Source organism: Euphorbia lathyris, chromosome 5 (genome assembly GCF_963576675.1).
Source record: "Euphorbia lathyris chromosome 5, ddEupLath1.1, whole genome shotgun sequence".
In the NCBI taxonomy this organism is placed as follows: Eukaryota; Viridiplantae; Streptophyta; class Magnoliopsida; order Malpighiales; family Euphorbiaceae; genus Euphorbia; species Euphorbia lathyris.
Window position 1 is genome coordinate 9,769,700 of NC_088914.1, and position 16,013 is coordinate 9,785,712.

General features: G+C 35.3%; 1 protein-coding gene across 1 annotated transcript; it reads left to right on the forward strand.

Annotated features, from left to right (window-relative positions):
* The first annotated feature begins 4,250 nt into the window (after nt 1-4,250).
* LOC136231282 (uncharacterized) lies at nt 4,251-8,234 on the forward strand. Its single transcript, XM_066020614.1, has 4 exons — nt 4,251-4,881; nt 6,895-7,326; nt 7,418-7,733; nt 7,814-8,234. Exons 1-4 carry the CDS (start codon nt 4,414-4,416, stop codon nt 7,960-7,962), a joined length of 1,365 nt encoding a protein of 454 aa, XP_065876686.1. The 5' UTR covers nt 4,251-4,413; the 3' UTR covers nt 7,963-8,234.
* Nucleotides 8,235-16,013: the final 7,779 nt, after the last annotated feature.

The following is a 16,013-nucleotide window of genomic DNA, read 5'->3' on the forward strand; positions in this document are numbered from 1 at the left end:
TGAATATCCGTGAACAAAGGGCTCCGTTTGTCGTAGCGGAAGGATTCCTGGCATTCCCGACGTCGGTTGGGATGTTTGCCAGGTCGGATGGATCGTCATACTAAGATCGTGATATGAGTAGTTGCCTGGGTGGCTGTGTGGGTTCATGCGACTACTCTGACCTATCTGATTTGGCTCTCGAGATGGCTGCGGAAGCGCAGATATGGTGGCAGTAGTCGATGGTTGTGTGGAGATGACAACAGGTTGTTGAGGAGCAGCCGCCACGGCGGTATTGTGATCGGCGATTGCGGTTAGCAAACCAATCATTCGATCCCCCGCCGCTTGGCTCATATTTGAAGCCAAGACTTGTCCTGCCATTTGGACGAAATCGCTATTGGACATCTCCATCTCAGTTTGCACTTGGACTTCCAATAATGGACTCAATTGTCCCGGAGGGTTCGTCAAGCTAGGCACCATAGGTTGTGTACTCGCAGGCTGCGAATTCGCAATCCGTGGACCCCTTGAGTTCATACTAGCTGATCTGGTTGTAACGCCGGTCGTTCGTGATGGTTCTGACATGTTCTTTGTGTACCTTTAACCAAATGTTGGTAAAAAAGGTCCACCTTCACCGCACCAATAATAACTTGCTGGATCCGATTAGATGATCTCCACCGTAGTTACCTGCAAAACAGAACCGGAGACAGGATCTTCGGAAAAACTCTCCGACGATCAAGTTAGTTTTTGTAGGAGGGTTGGTAAATTGATAATAGTATTGCTGGAAAAATATGAACGTACCTCCTCCTCTGGCCTTATGGCTTTTTATAAGTGTTCTGAAGTAACCACCGAGGGCGGTTACTCCTTCTAGGCCACGTCCCTTACGTGGCAACAAACGTGTTTGAGTGGGAGTTTTAATGCTCCGTTTAGGATGTCGGGGTGGTTATTCGCTTTACCCGCTTCCTTTATTCGGAGCCCGTTTGATCTCGGACCATGGGTCTAAGTGTAGATTGGGCCTGTGTTTATGATTCGGCCCGTTTTGGCTTCGCGGATCATCAGATTGTAAATCTCTTTTACGAGATATGCTATGCAATGTTAATTTCGTTAAACATTCAGCGAATCAACCGGCTCATGTCCTGGCTCGATCGGTTGACTCTATATCTGGACACGGGGAGTGGTGGAATGCACCACCTTCGTTTTTACTTACCGCCCTACGGGCTGATCATTAATACCATTCTTTCATTTTTTTTTTCAAAAAAAAAAAAAACTAAATTAGACTTTTTTTTAATAAATTAATTTAAGCGATTTTTTTTTGTTTAAAGGAGATTTTTATAGGATCAATTTAATTAAATAAATTTTAGATATCAATTTAATATGTAGTTTATAAATAATATTTTTTTCAAAATAAAGAGATAAGTACAAATTTGTTTGTATTGTTTTTAGGAGTATAAATTTACAGTTACGTTCACATGGACCCTGATGACCACGTAAATTTGATCATTCACCGTTAGATCTAGGCGGATTAAGATTCTAAGGTGAAGATTTAAAATATCCTAAGACTTATATTTAATCCGTTTAAATCTAACGGTGAATGACTAAATTTATGTGGTCATGAGGATTCATGTCAATGCAACTGATAAATTTATCATATGTAAAAATTTATCAAGTAAATATTCATGGAATATATAAAACAATAATTATATATAAAATATTTACTTTGTTTTTTTACAATTTTTCTGATTTTTTTTGGTTCGAGACTCGTCAGATACTCTTTAAATGAATTTATTTCCAATTAAAGATTTATGCGTACGGTGAGATTCAAACTCAAAATCTAATTCAAGTGACTTAAGGCTATTAATCATCCAAACCAACCTTAATTTGTAATATTTACTTTGTTATTAACATGACAAAATACCAACAATTAAGTCCACTACTTTAGTTTACTTATGGAAATACGGGTTAAATGTATCGCTAGTAACAGAAATTTTATGTTTGTTTCAAAATAGTCATCAACTTCAATTTATCTCAATAAAGCATTTAACTTGAAATTTTATCTCAATAAAATCAGCCGACGACTTCAAGAGTAAATAGACACTGAAAAAGTGATGTGACTACCACATCAACACTAGTCAACAACTATCTCCGCCGATTAAAAGGGCACATGACTGCCACCTAGATGATAGGTAGCTATCACCTAGCTGATCAAAATGAGACGTGTCAGCTAGGTGGCAGCCACATGTCGTTTCGTCTAGCTAGGTGACAGCCATGTGCAATTTACATCAACATTGAAAGTTGACCAGTATGTAGAATCCATATCATATTTCAAGTGTTTTTTTTTTTCTTTTGAAATCGTCAGAGTGATTTTTTTTTTGAGACAAATTGAAATTGAATAACTATTTTGAGGCAACCATGAAAATTCAATAACGAATTATGCATTTAACTTTCAAAAATACTGCAAAAATATCTAAAATATTTATTGTGTTGCAAATGCTTTTACAAAAAAAAAAAAAAAAACTTATCAAAATACACAAACTTCTTTAATTTATTTATAAACTTATTTGAAAAGTCCAATATTACAGTAAAATATCTAATCAATTTGTTTAAATTTTTAATTAAATATGAATAAAATTGGAGAAATTATTAGAAGTTTCAGGTTATCAATGTCAAATGAGGACATTACGTATATATTTTACTATATGTAATATAGACTCACATATATTATAAGAAGTCTCATTATTTTTTATTAAATAAAATCATAATATATTTGTCTAAATGTGAACTGAAGGTCCTTCAAATGAAATAGATGATAAAATGCTTAATATAAAAACTCGTAAAATTAACATTGTTAGTAAATATTACATTTTCCAAATTTGAGATATTTTTTTTTTACAAGAGGATGAATTCAGAACAACAACCTCCAAGTCTGAATTCAAGTGTAACAATTAAGGTATGCTCTCTCTCTCAAAACTTCTATTCTTCTTCTCTTCAATTTCCCAAACTGTTTATCAATTAAATTGATCTTCCTGTTGATTGAAATTTTCTTTCTTTCAAGTTGCAGTTTTCTAGTTAAGGAGGAAGAAGAAATATTGTCTTCATTTTTCCTCATTACATCGTTCTGTTTTTTTTTATTTTTCTTCTTTTCTTTGTTCAATAAGATTATTTTTGTTGGATTGCATATATTTTACAAGATCTCTTAATCTGCTTCAATTGTATTTGTTGTTTATTATTTTTTCATTTGTAACATTTTATATTTTAGCAAGAGCAGAAATGATAGATCTTATACGTAGATTACTATATCTACGTGGTTGCAAAAGAAAGGACCGAGATTCGAAGATTTAGAGAAGTTTAAATGCTGGAGATTAGATTACAAGTGCTTATCTGCAAATTTGGAGTTTCAAAAAGTATATGTTTCTTTTGCTCATTGTAGTCATTTTCTTACTTTTATGGTTTCTGTACTAGGCATAGCCTGTACTTATGTAAAGTATTGTTCCTTATTTTCTTGTTGTACTTTGATGTTTTCTTATCTATGAAATGATGTACTTATTTTATATATATAAAAAAACTATTAAGTATGCTACTTTGGTCATAAGATTAAATATACACTAAAAAAAATATGAATAAATTTCAACATTATCCCTAATTTTGAAATAACAAGTGCTAATTAACATTATATTATTAGATTAAGGCTTAATATATTATTTGCTCCTGATACAAAAAGCTTGATCCGCTTCTTAAACTTTCAAAGGTTCTAATAGCCCATTGAATTTGTATAAAATTTTCATTTAACCATTTGAATTTGTATAAAATATAACAAATTAATCACTCGATTGTAAAAAAAGTAAGTTAAATGTGAAAGGTATACTGTACGTATCTCAAAAAAGTAAAACGACCAAGGTCAAAGTATACGATTCTAACATTAAAAAAGAATTTTTTTTATAATTGAACAAGTAATAATTTTTTTAAATATATTTTGTAAATGGTGTAGTAACATTCTAAAGTACGTGTAACATATATTTTGCATTTAGCTTACTTTTTTACAACTGAGTGATTAATTGATTATATTTTATACAAATTTAGGAAACTAACTGAATATTTTATGCAAATTCAGAAGACTATCAGAACATTTTTAAAATTTAGAGGGTCAATCAAACTTTTTAGATAAATTCGGGGTAAATGATGTACTAGGCCTTAAATTAATGGAATACCTATAAATTATAATTTAATTTTGTTTTTGGTGAGTCTAACTTAAAAAATTAAAAACATAATAAGATATTTTAAGCTCAATTTGACAATTTGGTACCCCAAGTTGATTAGCTTAAAAAAAAAAATTCCGCCAACTTTTATAATTCAGGACACGTAGACTGGCAAACTGAACGGCAAATCAGGAATCCAACCGCCGCCGGCACCTTTTCTTCTTCTTCCTCCTCCTCTAAAACTCTAATGGCAGATCCGCACATACAAATAATAAACCACCAACCTCCACCAACTCCCGCCCAAACCCCTCTACTTCCTCCGACTCAAAACAACACCAACCACCGTCGCCGGCGGCCGGATCAAGACACTGATCTGGAAACAGCACTTGAAGGGTTAGAGCTATTTCTTACATTTCTAGGGTTCAATCAGTCTTCAAGCTTAGGGTTTGGACTTTCCTGGTTTGTGTTTGTATTAATCGGTGTTTTGCTTCCTGTTCTGATTCTGGAATTTTCGAATTGTACTGATTGTGAGATGTACCAAATTAAGGAGTTTGAGTTGGATATTATTGCAACTCAGGCTTGTTTAGCGGCCGTCTCTTTAGGTTGCCTTTCACATAATCTCCGGAAGTATGGGATTAAGAAGTTTCTGTTCGTTGATCGGTCCGGTGGTTATGTTTTGAACCGGTTTAGCCGCCATTATGTTCAGCAGTTCAAGGTTAGTTTTTTTTATTATCCCCTGCTTTCGTTTAATCGTGAATTTGATGGTTATACGGAAATTCTTAATAATGCGAAGTTTTGATCTTGATTTATGGTCGAATTAAGGGTGAATTTGTCCCCGAAGTTGGCTGAAATGTTCAATTTAGCCCAAATTATTTGATCTAATTTGTCAAATATTGCCAATTTCGGGTTGGCTGAAATGTTCAATTTAGCCCACATCGAAGTTTAAGTATCAATGAAATCAATTTATTTGATCTAATTTGTCAAATATTACCAATTTCGGATCAGTTGATACCTAAACTTCGATTTGGTTTAAGGCGAAATTGACCCTTAATTCATTTATGGTCAATATAGAAGTTTCAAAGTAGTGCTGCTGAGGATGGATGATGTACATTCTTGAACCAGATTTAATATCCGATTAAGAAGATCCGAATTTGATTGAACCATTCGTGTTTGAGTTTTTTCAAGAAACTTATCGAATTGTACCGTTGACTTTTATTAAGGAAAACTCTAGAGATTTGCCTTTGTAGCTGTAAATGAGATGAACGGCTCGATGTTCGGCTCGACCATGTTTGAATTGATTTATAAGAGTCGAGTTTGAGCACGGCGAAACTCGGCTCGAAAGCTTATGAACCAGTACGATTATAATATTCATGAATACGTTCATAGGCAAACTTTGTTCGATTATTTTTCTAATAATAGTATTTCAATAAAGGGGAAATGTAAAACAACCTACTTTTGTGTAAACTTTAGTTTTATAGGTTTCAAACTATCTAGTTTTGTATTAAAGAAATTTCAAATGAACATAATCAATGAGATGTTCGCGACCGAAGTTAATGAATAGAATTAACGAGTTGCTCGCGAGCAAAGCTCGTGAACAAGCTTGCGAACAGGATGTTGAGCTCGAGTTCGGCAATTTTCTAATGAGCCGAGCATGACCAGGCCAAAGCTCGACTCGGCTCGATTATAACTCTATTTGTAGCTTAGCCTTAAGGTTGAGTACGGATCTTAGAAATTCTTGAACCGGACGGAATACTCAAATATAAAGAATCGAATTTAGATGCTAACAGAACTAAACTTTATAGATTGCACAACCAGGCTCCGGCCTAATTCTTTGTATTCTTTATTCTTTTTCTATTTTTTGAATAAAATTCTTGGTTTCTCGGGTTTTGCTCAGTTGTTTGAGAGGTGCCAACCTAGTTGGGATCTTTTTTCTTCTGGCCTCCCTTGAAATCCTCCTTCACTCAAAAAAATATAAAGAATCGAATTTGAGTTTCTCGAGGACTGAACCTAATTGTACTATATAACTATTGACTTTCATTAGATATAATTTTGAAGATGTTCCTTTATAGCTTAGAGCCGAACCAGACCGAATACCTGATTGAAGTTTAATTTCATTAGTTAAACTTATGAAGATTTTCAAATCTCTAGATTGAACCGAACTGATCTCACCCGTAGTTTCAAGTATGAGATCCAATTGCTGGTTAAATTTGCTGAAATTCTTTCAACATTCAGCTCTACTCCATTCTGTTTTGGTTGTGCCATGTTTGACATACAGCTTTAGTGCCCGCTCGCTTCTTCTTTTTGTAGCTCATTTTTGTTGTTTTTTCCCTAAATAGTAGATATAGAATGTTCGGTTTGGATTGATAAATAGCTGCTTGTAGCTATGTTAGAAGAAAAATGAGCTAATAACAACAACGCATAAACCAAACAGACCCTTAGTCCGAAAAATGGAGAAATAGCTCCACAAAGATAGACGAAATGTTATGCATTGATCATTTAGATTCAACACTTCTGAATTAGTTTTCCCAGTAATTCTGCAATAAATAGATTGGATTTATATAGAAAAAGTTTCGTTATTTCGACAGTTTTCTTTACGGTTTCTACTGTTGTAATCGCTGCCATTAAAGTTTTAGTCCAAAATGATTTGGAGAAACAATTGCAGAAGAGTATGTTAATTTTGCAATGAAACGGCTCAATTAGATGCCTAAAGTTTAGTTCTACTGAACAGGATTCGTTGCGGTTACTGGTGTTATGGTCGTTGCCATGCTTCATTCTCAAAGTCATTCGGGAAATTATCCGTGTAGTATATGCACAACAAGAATCATGGTGGTTGTCAGCTGCAATTTTGTTCGGCTTAATCGTATCATGGTGTTACGTGAGTACAATATCTTTAACAGCCAGCATTATATTTCATCTAGTATGCAACTTACAAGTCATTCACTTCGACGACTATGCAAAGCTGTTAGAAAGAGAGTCCGATGTTTTGTTATTTATCGAGGAACATATGAATCTACGTTATAACCTATCGAAGATCAGCCATAGGTTCCGAATTTTTCTTCTGCTGCAATTTTGTGTTGTCACTGCTAGCCAAGTCATTACTCTTTTTCAGACCACAGGCTATAGCGGAATGATCACTATCATTAACGGAGGCGATTTTGCAGTTAAGTAGTAATTCTGTTAACATAATTGTTTTTACTTTCGTTCTTCGAATAGGATTCGTTATTGACATCGATTTTTCACCCGATTTTCAGGTCTCTACGGTTGTGCAAGTCGTTGGGATTATTCTCTGTTTGCACGCTGCTACGAAGATATCTCATAGAGCACAGAATTTAGCATCTATTGCAAGCAGATGGCATGCATTGGCGACCTGCGGTTCTGACCGTTCTAACGATGGATCTCAAATGAGAGGTTCAAACAGTTCAGGTAATCTGGAGGGTACGAATCCGCTAAATTCCTTGCGTATAACTTATTCAGAGAGTGATCTGGAGTCAGCTGATTACATCGCAATGCCTACGAATACACAATTGGTATCGCACATGGCTTCGTATCAGAAAAGGCAGGCCTTCGGTATGCAATTCTCGAAACAGTCTTGGTATGTCGGCTCTGCATTAGCCTATTTAACTTGTTTGATTTCTGCTTGCTTGCAGTAATGTATCTGCAAAATAATCCCGGAGGAATCACGATTTTCGGTTGGACAGTCGATCGTGGCCTAGTCAATTCGATCTTCTTTATTCAACTTTCTCTTGTAACCTTTGTGCTCGGGAAGACAATAGTGTTCACTTCTGAGTCAAAATAGTTTCCACGAAAAAGGGCCGGAGATGCTCTATTTTCAATTAAACAATTTCAGGTCAGGATACTGTGTATACGTACCATCAGGATCTGAGATTTTGAATGTCCCGCACGAACGAGCAAAAACGACAGAGCTATTGTACATGCTGAATTTAACAAGTTTTGTTGTGTAATTAAAGGAACCATTGGAATGTGCCGAATAGTAACTTTGGATGTATATATGATACCTAATAAAATTTTGAACTTCTAATGCATATAAAATCAGGTGCAATTCTACCGATTAGCAATCATCTTACGTGCAATTTAACGGGCCTTTTGCATCTGTATGCACTTTCGGTCTAAATTGGACTAAATGCGATTCATTGTTACATGACAGGTACTAAATATGATTATTAGTTAAGGGTCAACGTCACAAAATGTTAATTACGGCAAATGAATGATTGAATCATAGTTGTACAACAAATGAATGATTGAATCATAGTTGTTAGACCCGTATCGGACTGGTCGGGTCAACCCCGATTCAATCGGGTCGATCTCATTTTCGGATTGGAGGTGGTTTGGTTCTTTCATCTTTGAAAACCGGTTGATCAAGTCGAAGTTGAACGGTTTTGTCGGATTAGATCCATATTAAAATTTCAACTAGTGAGATTCAAATTTTTAATTTAATAATATATAATTGTTAAACATAAAATTATTTAATCTTCTCAATATTAATAAACAAATTGATTATTTAAACTTTAAAGATACATAAATAAAATTTAAAAGTCTAATAAATTATAATTTCATTTGAATTATAAATAAAGATCATGTTATTTTATTATATTTATGTATTAATAACAGGGAAAAGTATAAAATAAACCATGTGGTTTGAGTCAATTTCAAACATAAATTGTGTAGTTTAAAAGTTGGCAAACAGGTACCTTAAGGTTCATTCCGTTAGCAAATACAGTCGAAGTTGACTAATGGTATTAAAAAAAAAAGTCAAAAATCAAAAGTGGAGAAAAATTATGAATGCTTCAGAAAAAAAACTAGGAGTTTTTTCTTTTGCATAAATAAAAGTTTTAACCTTTGAAAATTTTAAAACTGGTTGCCCCTGCTCTGGTTTGTTTAGCGAAAATCATTGTCATCTTTGCTGTGGTTTGTTAATTGAATTGATTTTAGAGAGGGAAATTAACAAAGAGGAGAGAGAAGAGAGAGAAAGAAAAAATAAGAAATTAAAAAGAAAAAAAGAAAATGGTGTATTTGATTTTTATTTTGAGATTTGTTTGTGATAATTAGATAATAATAATAGAGTTAATTTATAAAATAAAAAAACATAAGGACAAAATTAACTATTTTCCCTTTGATTTTTGATTTTTTTTAAGCACAATTAGTCAATTTCGATTGTGTTTGCTAAATGAATGAACATCAAGATACATGTTTACCAACTTTTAAACCACATAATTTATGATTGAAAATGACCCAAACCACATGATTTATTTTTATACTTTTTTCCTTAATAATATTGATAACAATAATAACTAAAGTATATCTTTTTTTATTTTTATATATACTAAATTTTTATTAATTTTTAATTTTATCATATTAAATTTACTAATTTAATATTTCAAATTTTGATATTAAAAACATTATTATTAGTATAACTTTTATTACTTTATCATACGTTAATTACTTTATGTAATATGTATTTTTTTGAAGAGGTAATATGTATTTTCTTATTATTTATATATTGATTATATTTTTAATATTTATAAATATGTTCCTACATTTTAATATTTATATATTTCTCTATATTTCTTTTATCTATATTTTTTAACAATTCTATTTTGCTATTTTTGTTTTTGTGCAACATAAATTGAAATTCACAATAAAATTTATATTACTTATCTAAAAAACAATAAGGGGGGAGGAGGGGGAGGAGATGGTTTCTCAATGAGAGAACTTTGTAGAAAGGCAGGAGGGAGAAAAAGAAAAGATAAAAAGATTGTCCTAGTAATTTTTTTTTTTGTACTTGTTTGTTCATCTATTAAAAATATAAATGTTTCGATTAAAAAAATGTTAATATATTTTTTCCTTATTTGCTAACCTTGCTCTTGTTTGTAAAGTTTTAAAACCCAAGATTTTTTTTTTTACTTTACCAGGTCTTTTATCACATCATTACATAAAAATATTTAAATATATATTCCCCCAAAATATATATATATATATATATTCCCAATTTTTTTTTATTTTTTCATCTCAAACTATATTTAAATTAGTTAGTATTATATAGAAATCAAATTACAGACAAAAAAAAAAATAGTTAGTATTATATTATATCAAAACACACTTTGCGGGTCGGGGCATCCGTCAGGGTGATCCTATGAGTCCCTTCATTTTCGTTATTGCTATGGAGAGGCTGTCCCACCTTATTCAAGATGTCATTGATATTGGGAGTTTCCACCCGGTGGCCATCAACAGTTTCTGACCCACTTATTCTTTGCGGACGATGTCCTTATCTTTCTTGAAGGTAATGAGGAGCAGTTGAGTGTCATTATGGATATTTTGGATTGTTTTTGTTCGGCCTCTGGTCAGAGACTTAATATCCAGAAATCTAGGATGATGTGCTCTAAGAATATGAATCCGAGAATTTGTAAAAGATTAAGTGATTTGTCTGGTATTCCTCTTACTAATTCTCTTGGGAAGTATATGGGGATTCCTCTCCATAGTGAGAGAGTGTCTAAAGTTTCTTTTAAAGATACTTTGGACAAAGCCAATACGAGGTGTGCCACGTGGAAAGCCAAGACTCTCTCCCTCGCTGGCCGTCTGACTTTAATTCAATTTGTGAATTCCGCTGCTCCCAACCACATCATGCAGGCTTGTCAGCTTCCGAATCCTGTGCTTAATGATCTTGATGAGATTAACCGAAGGTTCCTGTGGGGGGAAGCTGCGGAGGGAAGAAAGATCCACCTGGTGCCTTGGAGTGAGGTTTGGCAGCCCAAAGATTCAGGGGGTTTGGGCATTAGGAGAGCTAAGGATAATAATAAAGTTTTATTAATGAAACTCCTTTGGCGTATGTGGCAATGGCCCTCCTCTCTCTGGGTCCGTCTTCTTTGTGGTAAGTATCGAAAAGATAAGATCTTTGGGGGGCCCGAAAGAGAGAGTTATCAATTGTTCCTTCCTCTGGAAAGGGCTTAGCGCCGTTTTTGCTGAGTTTTGCTCTGGGGTTGGTCTGGATGTGGGTAATGGTAAGTCCATAAGCTTCTGGTTTGATACCTGGATTGGGGATAAACCTTTAGTGGATGTGTGCACTTCCCCCCCGCCTAGTGATATCCAAAACTGGAGGTTAGCCAATGTGGTGGACTCTGAAGGGGACTGGGTTTGGCCTAAATTTGATTCTTTCTTTAGCCTTGAGACTCTCCTTAGAATTAGAGGAGTGAAGGTGAGTAATCAAGAGGAAAACATGGATAAGCATTGCTGGGCGCTGACTAACAATGGAGTCTATTCTTGCAAATTTGCTTTTGAAGCTTTTTCCCTTAACAGGACTGATAATCCCTCGAATATTTGGAAGACCATTTGGTCCCTTAAAATCCCCTACCGCATGAGGAGCTTCCTATGGCTGGGCGTTAAAGACAGATTACTTACTAACTCAGATAGATACAGAAGGCATTTGGCGACCTCTAGAGCTTGCGGTAGTTGTAGAGGCCATGTTGAATCGTTGTGCCACGCTCTTAGGGATTGCCCTAAGAGTGAAGAGGTTTGGAAGAAAATTCTCCCTCATCATACTTTCTCTTCATTCATGTCCCATTCTGTGAACGACTGGTTCTCAGATGGTATTAGGAGAAAGTTATTGTCTTATATGGAGCATGGGGACATTTTCTTTGCCATTATCTGTCATCAAGTGTGGAAATGGAGGAACGAGGAGATTTTTGATAATAAAGTTGTGCTTTTGCCTAACTTAGCTGAGTTCTTCTTGAAGAAACTCTCCTCTATTATTGATAGTTTCAAAGGTGAGTCCCTTGCCAGATCTTCCCCGAGTAGTGATGTCCACCTCGTGAGCTGGAGCAGGCCGAGAGAGGGGGTTGTGAAGCTGAATACTGATGGTTCCTGCCTCAGTAATGGTAAGATTGCTGCCGGAGGTGTTCTTAGGGATGCGGGAGGCGCCTGGCTTTCTGGGTTTACCCAGAATTTGGGTTTGGGTTCTTCCTTCTCTGCGGAGCTCTGGGGCATTCTCTCTGGGATCCAGCTGGCGATTAGGCTGGGTGTTAAAAGGCTTTCTGTGGAGTCAGATAACTTGGAGGCCATCAATATGATTTTGGGTAGTCATGCCATGGGTCTTCATAGCCGCAACCTTATTAAAGCTATTAAAAGTCTTAGCCCCTCATTTGATATCCTTGAGTTCAGCCATATTTTCCGGGAGCAGAACCGTGTTGCAGATCACTTGGCGGCGGCAGGCCATGAGGGGGTGTTAGGTGTTTCTACCCTCACTGTTCCCCATATCGCTCTTTCTCCTCTTCTTTTAGAGGATAGGATTGAGGTTAGCTTTCCTATGCTAATCCCGGTGTAGTTGCTTGTTTTGCTTTGCTTTCCTTTCATTTTCTACAAAAAAAAAAAAAACACATTGGATTAATTTTCTAATTCATCATCGAATGGTGAAAACACACTAAGTAATGGTACATTGTCAAAAACAAATAACCATAGAAGGCACCATAGGTAAAGGCTATGCTTACTTTGTTTTTAACAAAGTAAGTTACTTTGTTAAAAACAAAGTAAACATAGCCTTTACCTATATACATATATACTTGTGAAGCATGATGACAGTACCAATTTCAAATTATTAATTTTCAATTTGTTCCCATCTTACCCTTCCACTTATTTCCAATTTTGTCCTCAATTCATTTTGCATGTCTTCCACTCACTTTCCAATTTTGCCCTCAAATTTTGTCATCAATTCACTCAAATCATTTTGCTTATCTCCCCACCCACCTAACTAGAAAAAACGACAAAACGACGTCCGTTTTCTTTTTACTTTTAAAGGTTTGATTTCTTTTCCTCGATAACTCTCTTACAGCTCTTATATTTGTTTTATATATATATATATATAATAACCCTCCTATAGCTCTTATATTTGTTTTCAAAATTCAATTTATTTTTCTACACTTTATTTATACTTCAACAATCATATATATATATATATATATATATATATATATATTTATTTATTGAGATTTGAATTATAATATTAGAAGTAGCTCATATTAGAAGTGACAATGGTGGAGAATTCAAAAACCAACAGTTTGATTAATTCTGTGAAGCCGGTGGTATTGACCATAATTTCTCTGCTCCTAGAACACCACAACAAAATGGGGTTGTTGAAAGGAAGAACAGAACAATTGTCGAAATTGCTAGGACAATGCTGAGTGAAAATAGGCTTCCAAAATACTTCTTGGGTGAAGCTGTCCACACAGCATGCTACATTCTCAATAGGGCTCTAGTTAGACCTATTCTTAAGAAAACCCCATATGAACTTTGGAAAGGACGAAAGCCCAACATTGGCTACTTTCGTGCTTTTGGGTGTAAATGTTTTATACTCAACACAAACGATAATCTTGCAAAATTTGATGCTAAAGCTGATGAAGCGATCTTTTTGGGATACTCAACGAACAGTAAAGCATATAGAGTCTATAATAAACGAACTTAGGTTAGAAGAGTCTGTCCACATTGAGTTCGATGAAGCTGACCCTGCAGGTAAAGCAACTCAGTATGCCGATGATGACCCAAGCTCAGCTTCCGCTGACCAAAATAAAGCTGATGAGTCATCAGTACAAGGGCTGACCAAAGGTAAACACGACGCCGAAATTACCTTTGCTGACCAATCTATTCCTACAGAGATTGTAGAAACACCTGTTCCAAATAACTCAGCATTGTCTAAAGAAATAAAAATTCCAAGAGGACACTTGGAGAAGTCCATTGTTGATGCTGCTGACAACAAGCTGATGACAAGAGATCAGCTTAGAAAGTATCTCAGCAATGTGGCATTCGTCTCAGTACATGAGCCAAAGAACTTCAACGATGCTGAGCACGATGAATATTGGATCAATGCTATGCAAGAGGAGCTTGATCAATTCACAAGAAATGAGGTATGGGATTTAGTACTTAAACCTAGGAATCAAAAGACCATAGGAACTAAATGGGTCTTTAGAAACAAACTAGATGAACTAGGAAATGTAGTTAGAAACAAAGCTCGCATTGTAGCCCAAGGTTATAGTCAGCAAGAGGGTATTGACTACGACGAAACTTTTGCACCCGTTGCTAGGTTAGAGGCTATACGTATACTGTGTGCATATGCTAGTTTTATGAATTTCAAATTATATCAAATGGATGTTAAAAGTGCATTTCTTAATGGCTTTATAAACGAAGAGGTATATGTTAATCAACCTCCTGGGTTTGAAGATCCAAAATTCCCAAACCACGTTTATAAACTCAAGAAGGCATTGTACGGCCCGAAACAAGCACCACGTGCTTGGTATGAGAGGTTGATAAACTTCCTGCTGACCAGGAACTATGTCAGAGGTAAAGCTGACACAACCTTGTTCATTAATAAAAATGGTAAAAATACCCTGCTGGCTCAAATTTACGTAGATGATATAATATTTGGTGCTACTGACGAATCTATGTGCAAAGAATTTAGCAAACAGATGCAAATTGAGTTCGAGATCTCTATGATAGGCGAACTCAACTTCTTCCTTGGACTTCAAATCAAGCAAGGTAAGAATGGCATCTTCATTAGTCAGTCTAAGTACGCCAAAGAGATGCTAAAGAAATTCGATATGGAAGATTGTAAACCCATATCACCCCCCAATGGGTACTGATACTATTCTCAGATGAAAAAGGTAAGTTAGTAGATAGCAAGCTGTATCGAGGTATGATTGACTCTCTACTCTATCTTACTGCTAGTAGACCTGATATTCAGTACTCAGTATGTTATTGCGCAAGATATCAAGCTGGCCCCAGGGAATCTCACCTTATAGCTGTAAAAAGAATTTTCAGATATTTGCAGAGCTCAGTTAATGCAGGTTTATGGTATCCAACTTCAAATGACTTCACACTCATTGGATACACTGATGCTGACTATGGACGAGATAAGCTGGAACGTAAGTGTACTTCAGGAGGATGTCATTTCCTTGGAAGCTGTCTAGTATCTTGGTTCAGCAAGAAGCAGTCATCAGTTGCCCTGTCTACAACTGAAGATGAGTATGTTGCTGCTGGAAGCTGTGTTGCTCAAGTACTATGGATTAAGCAACAACTTGAGGATTATGGAGTCAAAACGAAAACAATAGAGGTCATGTGTGACAACAAGAGTGCCACTGACCTGTCTAAAAATCCAATCCACCACAGCAGGATGAAACATGTCAGCATAAGGCATCACTTCATTAGAGATCATGTACTCAAAGGTGAGATCAAGCTGACCTACGTACCAACAGATGAACAACTTGCGGATATCTTTACGAAGCCTTTGGCTCGTGAGCAATTTAACATATTAAGGGAAGCTATCGGTATGTCTAATCCTCTTCAATAATTCTATGCGCTTAATTGAATGTTGAGTGATTACCATGCTGAGTGATTTATGCTAAATTAGTAATCATTGCATATTGAGTCAAAATCACCCTATGCTGAGCAGACATACATACTAAGTGATTATTCCTATGCTGCGTTACTAAGCACGCTGAACAATTCAACCACACAAAACTGACTACTCAAAGTTCCAAATCGTTTGATATTCCAAATACTGAGTAAAGATTCATTGCGTAATTAATGCTAGCACGCGTATTGAATAGCCACCTAGGATGACGTAAGCGTAATTTTTGGAAAGATACATACGCCGTATGTGTCATAAATGTCAGAATAATTGTCGATTTATCATCTCGGGGAAAAACGGCAAAATTCAACGAATCAGATCTCCTCGGTAACAATATAAATAATGGAAGAGTCCCCATTTCCTACTCTTTACGCTCAAAAATCTCCGGCATTCTATTTCTAACTCTAAAAAATCCCAGATCCTTCAAAAACTCTTAAGAA